An 11,754-nucleotide genomic window follows, 5' to 3' on the forward strand; every position below is an offset into this window, starting at 1 on the left:
AGTTGTTTGTCTGATTATTGTATTGTAATTATCTTCTTTTTTTGTAGCATGGGTGGCTGTTTTTCCTCCCTCAGGATTTTTCCTACGTGGTTTACCCGAGACGCGGTTTTGTTAGAGCCACGTTCTTTTCCATGCTCTCTGCACTAGTTCTTTTGGTCTGTTATGAATGAAATTTTTTATTACCTTAAAAAAAAAAATTGTGACACAAGTGTTAGAAGTATGCTCTTAAAGCCATCAATTCGATGTCATAGCTTTTGGAATACTTATTTTGTCAAAACTCTTATTTAGTTTAATGGAAAAGAAATGTTTGCTCTGAATCACTATTTGAAGTACGGTGTGTTTAATCAACAATAGAATACACGGAATAGAATAAACCTAAGAGAGAAGTGATCTAAGTGAGTTAGATTAGCGAGACATTATTCTTATGTTCATTCTTAAAATGTTCCTAGCCATAGAATTATCAACTGGGCATTAACAATCAGCTAAGGTAGTATGTGTCATGTCAACTCAACCAAGAATATGACTAGTCTCAAGTCATTATTGTTAGATACTAAGATAAACACATAAGTGCTCAAAAGGTTGTTGAGTACACTGAATAACGATCAAGGAGAGTTCTCACATACATTTCGTGTAAGAACTCACAAGTTGCAATAATGCAAAGTAATCATTTGACTTGAGACAACACATTTTTTTTGTAAGTACATCTTTGATCATTTGACAATGTAACAAAGTACATGCCTCATCTTGCGCATGTTCCTAGCACTGTTGGGGTCAATGATTTACTCATAGAGACATGTAAGTGTGTAACAAGAGATCTCTATCCTTCCATGGTGAAAGGAAATTACTCTAAGATATGGTTCTAGACTCTTTTGGCCCAAACATATAAATATGACTTAGGAAGAATGTTCCTAATCATGTTCACTAGAATCGTATTGTGTTGTAGTTATAACTTAATAGAAGATATGAAATAAATTTCAACAAAACAATGCGGTCATGAGTATTGAATAGAGGGACCTAATTGTGTTGTAGTTGTAACTGAATATGTTCTCTAATCACTTCTACATAGCTTGAATGACCATGACATACTGTTAAGTGTCACTCATGGTTTGTGCAATATCTTCATCATAGGAAGAATTGAAAGTAAGTTTTAAATTATGATCGACTAGCAAGAGTTACAATTGCTCATTGCCTCACTCATTGGAATCTAATGACCCGTACACCATGTAAGGATGAGATTGAAGAAATGTAAACGAGATGGATATATACAATTAAATAGTTTAATTGGTATGGTTGATATGGTTGCTATTAATTGTGAAACACTATTCTATACGCAAGGGTTAACTTTCGAATGTCTACATAATCAACATTAAGAGGACAAAAACAAAATGTTCCAAAGATTTAATTAATTTTGACAAAAGATAATACAGCCCTAAAACCTAAGACCAAATTATAAATTAAAATTACAAAAAAGATATTATTAAGGTAAATCACAGACAGAGATGGAACTCAAATCCAAACCAGACTGCACATTTCCAGTCTTGTATAAACATTAACCTGTAAAACCCCAAGGCACGGCGGCCCTCTAAACTGCATGGATAGGGCTACTACCTGAATTCATGCTTGAATTGCCGGAACCTGGATTTGCATGGAAAGCAGACTGCCTAGACGACCCTTCAACCATTTTTAGCGTAAGCGAGGACGGACCAGAATGACCTAGAGGCTCCCCTAAACTCAGTTTTGACATGCCTACTAGCTCATCAACATTTATCGGGCTCTTTGAATGTACTGCCGTTGGCTTCAGAACCTCGTGTTTATCCGTCATAGTGGGCTCGGTAGTGTATCCAGACCACAAGGGATAAGGAATCGGGAAAGGTGAGAAATAAGCAGGATATACCATTGGGTAATATGACACTGAGGTATCGGGATTTGGAGCGGCCGGTTCTCCATCTGAGTTGGTGGAATCCATTGATTCGCATTCTTCATCCAAAGGTGGAGGAGCAGGCAATGGATTATTGCTTTGAGTTTCAGCTTCTGGATAGTTACCAGGTAAGAGGTCCAGTGGTTCCATTTGGGTTTCAACTGACTGCAGAAAATTTTTCGAGATAGCAAATGTAAATATCGTATCAACAAAAAAATGAGAGAATTATGCATTGCGATGCAGATTAATTAAAGTATGGACCTTCTAACCAGACAAATACTGCACTCAAATATCAAGAGACTCAAGACAGAAGTATAGGTTCTTTATACACGCAATGGACATGACCTTTTAAGTTTAAAGAATCAAAATAAACAGTCAACACAAATTGGTGAGCACACCATACAGTGTTAACCATAGGACGGAAGAAGCTCAAAATAGTAAATAGTTCATGTTGCGTGCTTGAATGTGAAACACATACACTTACTGGTTATGCAAGACGGAAAAAATACTTACATCGTCTGCTACAATATCAAAGAGGCTGGAACGTCTTTTTCTCCTTGACACATTAGTCTGCCTAATAAAATATTTCTGAGCATGGCTAGCCACTTGAGTAGGTGTTCTTGATATGACGTAATTGCGAGCTATTCCACGCCAATCACCTTTACCAAGCTTCTGCAGTCCAAGCAAAAACATCCTATGTTCCTCTTCAGTCCATGGAGTGCCTACAAGAGAAAAAAGGAAAAACCAAATCAGTCAAGACAAAAAGGAAAACTTCGTTCAACTCCTTACATAAGATCCTTAGGTTTTCTTGAAAACATATAACGTTGATAATGACGTAAATTTAAGAACAACTAACGAAGAATTCTTGTGTAATAAACAGACCATCTTCATACGAAAAAGAACAGATAAATAGTATATAAATAACTGTATGTTTAGTCAAATGCTGGTTCAGACCACATGATCGAACATTCTGGAAAATATATTGCACTAAATCTGAAAGTTTCCAACGCCTCTATTGCATATCAAGTGACCTCTCATACTGAATGAGATGATTAATTAGGCATACTATTAAATGAAGTCCAAAATACCCGCGAAATATCCGCGAGAGGAGGGTCACGTATCTAAAGCCCTTAAGCTTAATGACTATACATTTGGCTATGGTAGCACCCTCGTAGTTGGGAGAACTTCTTAAAAAGATGCCTTTGGTTTCTGTTGCTGTTGCTGTTCGTGTTGCAAACTTGCACAATACTTAACTATTAACTGCCATAGTTCCTTCACCTACCAAAACTAGAATAGCTTCACCGGCGTTTCGCCCCCTCTAGAGAACCAAAATTCAGAGAGCTAATTATGCAGATGACATTTTACCGCCTTGGCGGAAAGCATTAATATCTATGCAACCTGCTGCAGGTTCGACCCCGATCCCCCTCCCACCTAACATTTAACAATTCAACCCCTACTATAATTAGCAAAAAAATTAATCCATTTTTGCTAATTGCAAAGCACCCTACTTTAAGTTAAACAGTAATAATAAAACAGTAAACTCCAAAACTATAATTACAGTGATGCCAAAAATAATCAAACATAATATACAGAATCCAAATCAAATATTTCCCCGAAAAGCATACCGTTTATGTTTAAACTAATTCAATTCCAACTCTAAACCCCATATAATTAACCAAAACATATATCAAATGAGAATCCAAGCATAAAACCACAAACCCAAATGATTTGAATCCAAAACTAAGCAAAATGAAAAAAGAAATTAATTCAAAGATTAAGATCAGAAAATAAAAGTGAAAAGTAAAAAATGAACCTTTTTTGCGTTCGCGGCTCGAAGACGATCCGGGCACGAAGTCCTCAGAGGCATAGCCATCGGCAGTGGCATGGTCGTTGGTGGTGTCGCCGGGAGAATCCGGATTGTTGGGGAGGAGACCCGAACCCGACCCGGCATAGTGAGTCAGATTGCCCATGCTAGCGCTCTTTCTGATGGAGCCGTCGGTCAATCGTACACCGAAGAGCTTGACCCCTCGGTTCGGACACGTCCGCGAGTTGTGGCCATTGTGGCTGCAATGCGAGCACCTCCGAGTCATCGGTAATGCAGAAAATGGAATCGGATGGGGAGAGTTGGGTTGGTCGGATCGGAGGATCCGGATCACTTGATCCGAAAACAGAGAGGTGGGTTGGGGTCTGCGCGAGGATTGGGAGTTGGGTTTTGCGTCGATTTGCTGTTTCGTTTTGTGAATTCGTTTGTTTGTTCTTCTTCTCTTTCGGACCCTCGAGTTTCGCAGAGCAGAGGAGAGAGAGAGGGAGAAGCAGAGAGAGAGAGAGATGGAGAACAAGTAGATTGATTTTTTTTTTTTTTTTTTTGAAACGAGAACAAGTAGATTGATGAGTAAAACACTATCCATATGTATCGTGGCGTGGATAAAGAGGAGACTATATGCTGTGTCGCAGGATGGTTTTGGGAAAAAACATTTCGAAATATCAATGGTTAGAGATCTAACTGATTTTTTAGAACTTCAAATCTTATATAAAATTCGTACCACTGCGTTTTAAAATAATTTCAAGTTTAATTTTTAGTTTATTATTATAATTTATGATATGATGAAATCTTATAATTTTTTTATCATATCATAAACATACAATACTTACATAGAATTAATATAAATTGATGATCAGATGTTATTTATGTCATGATAAATTTCGATTAATACAATATTTTACAAGAAATTGTCCACTCTCACATCTAGAATTAATATAATCACTATTAACGAGTAGATGTTACGTTTGTTATGATAAATTTCGATGTGTTAATACAAGACTACAAGAAATTGTCTACTCACGCATCTACGAGACTTTGAAACGCGAAGTTCACACGTATGTTTTACCACTTTACATTTAAAGTAGGACAAATTAATTGGGAGACTATTTAGGAAAGAAGAACTCCATTGAGAATCCACCAATTCCATACGTCAAATCTTGTTTTTTTTCTTATCTAATCCTTTTTGTCATTGTTGGCAATTTCGATGGCCCACCCAACTTGAGATAAGTTTTTTTCAGACTAGTTTGACTTTTGACACATCAAAATGAAAGGTTCCAATGTTATCAAATCCTTTTAGTTGATTTGATTTTTTTCCCTTTTTTTTTTTAAATAAATGATAATATTTATACTCAAAAAATTAAGTAGAATATTAAATATCATAATGAACTAACCATAATAATGTTATTCAAATTCACTTTTAGTGAGAATCAAATCTAAAATTTCTCACTTATAAATAAAGAACAATACCAAAGATAAAAATCACATATATTTTATTTTATATGTGCTAATAAGAAGCGAAAAGTCAAAAAATAAAATAAATTTTCATGGTTTAATAAATTCAAGAAAACCAATAACAACATTGCACTGGGTTATGTATCAATTCTTTCGTTAGATCCAACTACTTTAAGTATTTTCTTAAGAGTCTCTTCTAACATCTTTCTAGGTCTTTTTCTACCCATTCGGCCTTGAACCTCAGTCCTGTAATCGCATATTCTAACCGAAAAGTCGATAGGCATTCATTTCACATATCCAAACCACCATAACTGATTTTCTCTCATCTTTACTTCAATTTCGACTACTCCTACTTTACCTCGGATATCTTTATTCCTAATATTATCATTTCTTGTGTGCATACACATTCAACGAAGCATTCACATCTCCGCTACATCCATTTTATATACATGTTGATACTTCACCGTCTAACATTCGGTGTCATAAAGCATTGTCGGCCTATAAAAAAATTTCATGAACTTCAGTGATATATAGTACAAATTTGCCATCTTATTAGAGTAAGATACTCTTATTTTTAACCGGATTGAAATCCTAGTAATTTTTTTATTGATGCCTGCAATAATTGGACCCTATCCTCTTATGTACTTTTTTATTTTTCTACTTTATCGATGAATATCGTACCTTTTTTTTTAACTAAAACAAAACATAAAATGAATGAATTAACGTCTTATCCTAACCGTCCTATGAAGCTGGAATCAAGTGTATGCAGATGAAAAAGGACCAAGATCCAAACGCCACGTGGAACGCGAGGGAGTCGGTGTTTGGTGGCATATTCTTCTCTTGCGTGTATCGTACATTAAAATAAAACCTTATCCAAAAACCCATCGTTCACAATTATCTTTGCCCACTTTTAATTTTATATAAAATAAATGGGATCCCCATTGAATCTAAACTTTTAATCAACGGCTCTGATCGATCCCGCCGAAATGGACCATCCGACACCAGATTAATTCCGGCGACCTAGCAGCATGTCATGCTCATTTGCTTTCCAACCAACAAACACCAAAAATAGGTAGACAATTCACAAATTTTCATACTCCCCAACCATGTTCATTACCTCCAAGCTCCAACCCAATATCAGTTGAAATTTTTACTCCTAAATTTAATAATAATATCAATTCTGTACCAATCACTATTGGACACTACATCATATGAATCAGACAAATTGACAATTCATTAACGGTTTTGATTATGACATTTGTCCAGTACAATATTGTGACATAATCATATAAGAAAGACCAAGTATCAGTACTCCTGCTTCTATTAATGAAAAAAATTTTAAGTTCAAATCCCCGTACAACTTCTAAAATGAAAATGAAAATTTTCACGTTTAGCAGAACCCAACTCCTCTTTTACAGGAGATGATGGTTTTAAATTTCATCAACCAGATGGTTGAATTACTCGAAATCACTTAACATGTTGTGACCGAAATTTAGTCTCCAAATTCCTTCGATGTATTCTTCTCAATCCATGAAAAAAAGTATACAGAACTTCAACATGTTAATAATAAAAGCACTTATGCCACAAGCGCTTATGAGCTGAAGTGCTTTTTAGAGATACAATCCCAATACAAACAATAGCAATTTGTTTCCAGTGGAATTATAAAACCAGGATTGGTAATAGACCTATTTGATTATAAGAGCCGTTTATCATCACAAAATAAAATCATCATCACGTACTGCAACTGCAAAAGACAGACCTTTTAAGTTGCATATGTAAGCCGAAAACGCTCTTCCAGGTAGTCCCCACTGCGGACGGGAGGAAATCTGCAAGCGGAATTGGTAAATATCATCTACAGGGTAACTTGATCAAAGCGGAATATGAGAAGGAAAAAACATGAAATTTTGAGGAAAGCTTTACTCATGCTCTAAACAAAATTTCACTCAAACATCCAAATAATACTCGTATTCGATGTTTTATGATTCCGCTCTCTAGAACATTGTTCACTTCACAGGAACATTTGCCTGAATAAGGATGGAGGACATGCCACGAGAAGATATCAGTGAGCCTTCCAACCTTTTCTACGAGGTGTTTTTATGGTATCATGGAACCAACTCGCCCCAACACCTTTCAACCTATCCCACATTTAGTTTTTACACAGTATCATGAAATGAACTTGGTCGATATCCTCACATTTCATTGCAATAGATATTTAGCATACGAAAATAAGGCATGAATTATACTTAACGGTCATACTGAAAAGGTAAAATATTGGTCTAATATATGAGCTTGTGGATACCCTCCCCATGCAAGTCGATCTTGTAAGCGCAAGTGTTTCCCGTGGGACATAACATTGGGAAAGCAGGTTTCACTAAGAAACTGGACTAGATTCCACGGGAGGAGTAAACAACACATTGCGTTAGAAAGCATTAGTAACATGAACTCATCAAAAAGGGAAATGACTACCATCGAGCAACCAAACTAATGTGTATAGAGTGGACCAACAAGGACGTTAGACCACCAATGTTTCTTATGTATAACATACAAAATCTTGCAGTATATGAGCTGTTGGACACCCTTCCCTTTCAAAAAGATTTTCAGTTTTGTAAGGGCAAGTTCTACATCATGACATTTAGCAAAACCAACACTATAACAGAGATAAGCTAAAGCATTGTGTTAGAAATAAAATATGAGACACGAGAGGACAGTCAAATGGGGGTTTATACCTTGGCGGTGATGCTTCACTGCAACAACTTTTCAGACATTCCACCACACAATCGTCATTGGGATCCATGAAGAAAGCCACCTGAAAATATTGAGATGTTGTTATTCAGCACTCTCAATTTGTCTTTTTCAATAGATCGTGAAGTAATAATACCATTGCATTGTGAAGTACAGTCAGTATTATGAAAAGCAAATAAAAATGGACCAATAGGCAAATGATTACAGAGTAGCGTTCTTGTCCTGTTGGCATCACTCTATGCAGTGTTGACCTACAAACAAATGACAGAAGAGCAAATGTCTGCAGTTTCAGAGTCCTAGATTTTAAAACATGTATAACCACTGTAAGAAGAAAACAGACCTTAAAGTTAATAAATTAGAAATTACCTGAACAAACAATTAGTCCACCTCTCCATCATGTCCCCAATGTTAACAATGAATGCCCTAGAGATTCAAATTTGAACACCATCAGACGGACAAAGTTACCATTCGGTTATACACAAATGCACTCTAGTAAACATGTAAGATGCTGGTAGGAAAACCAAAACAAAATACTGTTTCTTATTAATGGTCTAAAAGTAATAAAGCTATAATGATCTCTGAACTTTTAACCGCATGATCTAAATGCTCCCTATCTAACAAAGTGAATGGAACTCCATGTCCATAATTTTTTTTTAGGAAGCATATCCATATTTAAACATCATATGGCATTACATTGTTAAATGGGGTATTCCGCATAAATGATTGAAGAACATAAGGGCACACAAATTATTTAGCAATCATACCATCGTTTCATGAAAATTCAAGATCTTGAACTTACCCATCTATGTGAAGAACATCTTCCCAGATTCGAGGTTGCTTAGATTTGTCCCTACAAACCTGTTGAGTGTTAACAATAAGTCACAGAAAAGAATATCATAATTGAGCTTGAAAGGGAACCACTAGGTGTTTGGTGCTGACAAAATCCAATAAACAAAAAGCATGCCTGAAGTCCAGGAACTCCATTGGATGCAAGGAGTGTGATCATGCCATAATCTGAATGAGCAGAAGCACCATATATTTCTTCATCAGTTGATCCCAGCTCACCTGAAATCATGCATACTGAAATCATGAAAGCGAGAGAAAAAAAAAACAATAAAATACAGAAGACCAAACATACAAAAAATATTATTCAAAATATTACAAAAACAAGAAAAGAAATGGAGTGCTATGTTTTAGCTGAAGAGTGCTACTACACCTGGATAGTGCAAAAGTCGAAGAAAACCCTTTGGTTTATCCATTGCCCCCACTTTCTCGAAAAAGTCCTCATCCAGGTTTAAAGCCAGGGCAATAACAGAGATTAATCTTTTTCCAGCAGACCTGAGACAGCTTATCCAACACCAGAAGTTCATATATGGGTGGTGCTATCCACACCCCCATTTTTACTTCTCACACACCCCTCTCAATTTCCGGCCGTCGGATCGAATGAATTGAAGAAGATCAATGGAGAAAAATTAACAAGGGTATGTGTGAGGTGAAAGAGGGTGTGTGAATAGCACTACCCTTCATATACACACACACACACACACATATACGTTTATAATGAAAAGCTCCTGAACAACTATCAATTATCATTCCTGAACAACAGTTCTTACTTTACTAAGTGCAGAATGCTGGGAAGTAAATTGTTACAAAGGAGAATATAACTTACATTACTTTTCTATAGTACGATTCCACTGCAGGCCTCCAAGATGGAAGGATATCTGTATATTTCCTCAACGAAAAATTAAGAAATTATCACATAATCAAATGAAATACAGTACTCAACATCAAAAACTTCATTTTCAGGCAGGTTACATACTTAAACATTCGAAAATAGCTCCCATACCTTCTGGAGGCCATTGGTTCAAATTACTTTGAGTTGGGTCATCTAAAGGGCCAACATAAAAACTCTCTTTTGAGTCACCTATTTCACAAACGTCCCAAAATAGATAAAATCAACATCCTTTCTCCCTTTTCCATTCAGCATAACTTGAAAACTAAAGTAACGCAACCAAGCACAACAGTTTAATAGATAGTACCTGAAACATTTTTCGAATATCACAAATATATTAACACTATTCAAACTGTTAACAAGAACATTAGCGCAACAAATTGTAACTTCAACCAACATGTTATGTACATTATAATGAATTCATCAATGAACTACATAATTATATTAAAACAAATTTAAAAAAAAAAAAAACCTAGTAAATAAAAATGAAATATCAAACATATTACTTATCCTGATAATTTCAAAACAATTTCAGTAACCAGGCATGATATGATCATTGTATACTAACCCATTTTTTAGTTTAACCTCCATTTGGTTTCTTGTATTTACACTTTAATCACCAAATTTTCAGTTTTTAACTTTGTAAGCAAAGAGATTAAAGAAAAGATGAAATGGTAGGATGATTAGCAACCTTTGGAGCTGGAAGCGAAGTCGAGATTCTCCGAAAATAGTGCGGTGTAGCCTCTGTTATGCTTGCGAGAAAATTTCAACTTATCTTCCAAAGGAAGCGAAAAGAAGTTGCTGCTCCGATCGAACAGCTCTGCAAACAGCTCTTCCTCGACGCCATGATTCACCAGGTAGAAGAAACCACACTCTATGCATGCCTGTGTAAATACAAGTATGCAATAATTATAGGGATATATACATACACACACACAAATATAATTCAAGCTAAATTCAATAAAAGAAAAACTAATTTTCAGAGAAATTTGAGGTTTTGGTGTAATATTGGAAGAAGGGAGAGCGAGAACCTGACGGATTGAATTGGCGGAGGAGATGGAATCTGATGAGGACAAGTCAATGATCGGCAGGTTCACCGCCGCCGTCGTCATCTGCTTCCTTACACTTTTAGTCCTCCTGCTTTTCAAATCTCACGACAAAGAAAATAGCCCCTCGCTCAGTCAGCACTCGACCCTCGCGGGCATTATATATTTTGAAAGAGAAAAATGAGTGAGTATTTGGCTTTTTATTTTGTCTAATGATATTTTAATATAGGTTTTATTATTTTTGAAAATAATATACAATGTTATTTAATTTTTTTTTGGGTTTTATTATTTTTTAAAATAATATACAATATTTTTATGTCAAATCAGAAAACGAGTACATAGAGTGTAATAGTGAGTACTAAGTATTACTCATTCTAAATTACTCTAATTACACTAAGGAAATTCAAATCGGATGCATGATCTATCTGCCACATCTTGTTGGCAGAATAATTGTTCCTTCATACAACTCTGGTACTACATATGGTGACAAACCACTTTTCGCTTACGAATTAACAATATGCAAAAACAAAATCAGAGACCCAAAAATATGTGTGTGTAACTGGTGAGTTCGAAATTGAGTTGAACGTTTCAAATCTTTGCATGCTCTCTATTAAACCAACCACTTCATTTCTTTGTTAAATTCTCATATTTCAATCTTATTGTCATTTTCTCTATTTTGTCGTAAAGAGTAATGTTAGGAAACCGTCTATTTAAATCATATTTTGTAAATTATATGAATACTCAACTATTGATTAAAATGTTTATTTCCGAGTGCTCAAATAATTTACAAATGTGATCTAAATAGTTGGTCCACCTAGCATTACTTTTCCGAGTACAAAATACTCAATCACTGACTGTCATAACCCAGTTCCGTCTTCGTCGTAGCACGATATTGTCCGTTTTGGGCCCGGCCACTTCCTCACGGTTTTGTTTCTAGGAACTCACACGAGAAATGCTGTAGCCCAAACTCGCTTAACTTCGGAGTTCTGATAGAATCCAAAGTTAGTGAGTTCTCAAAAGGTCTTGTGCTATAGGAGGAGCA

At 35.7% G+C, this 11,754-nt stretch overlaps 2 protein-coding genes across 3 annotated transcripts; both read right to left on the reverse strand.

Moving 5' to 3' along the window:
• Positions 1–1,386: 1,386 nt before the first annotated feature.
• On the reverse strand, positions 1,387–4,356 carry LOC103427509 (transcription factor MYBS3-like). The gene is made up of 3 exons (XM_008365564.4): positions 3,732–4,356; positions 2,432–2,640; positions 1,387–2,083 (listed from the first exon to the last, which is right to left on the reverse strand). The coding sequence occupies exons 1-3, from the start codon at positions 4,324–4,326 to the stop codon at positions 1,583–1,585; spliced, it is 1,305 nt and encodes a 434-aa protein (XP_008363786.2). The 5' UTR covers positions 4,327–4,356; the 3' UTR covers positions 1,387–1,582.
• A 2,327-nt stretch (positions 4,357–6,683) lies between these two features.
• LOC103427510 (azadirone synthase LFS-like) lies at positions 6,684–10,880 on the reverse strand. Of its 2 annotated transcripts, none has more exons than XM_008365565.4 (11): positions 10,698–10,880; positions 10,358–10,550; positions 9,781–9,858; positions 9,604–9,655; positions 9,151–9,272; positions 8,899–8,999; positions 8,734–8,792; positions 8,301–8,357; positions 8,140–8,185; positions 7,919–7,998; positions 6,684–7,018 (listed from the first exon to the last, which is right to left on the reverse strand). In XM_008365565.4, the coding sequence occupies exons 1-11, from the start codon at positions 10,776–10,778 to the stop codon at positions 6,955–6,957; spliced, it is 933 nt and encodes a 310-aa protein (XP_008363787.2). In that variant the 5' UTR covers positions 10,779–10,880; the 3' UTR covers positions 6,684–6,954. The 2 variants fall into 2 exon arrangements, with proteins under 2 accessions (XP_008363787.2, XP_017185643.2); XM_017330154.3 differs by having other exon boundaries at positions 8,071–8,185.
• Positions 10,881–11,754: the final 874 nt, after the last annotated feature.

This window comes from Malus domestica, chromosome 04 (genome assembly GCF_042453785.1).
Source record: "Malus domestica chromosome 04, GDT2T_hap1".
Lineage (NCBI taxonomy): Eukaryota > Viridiplantae > Streptophyta > Magnoliopsida > Rosales > Rosaceae > Malus > Malus domestica.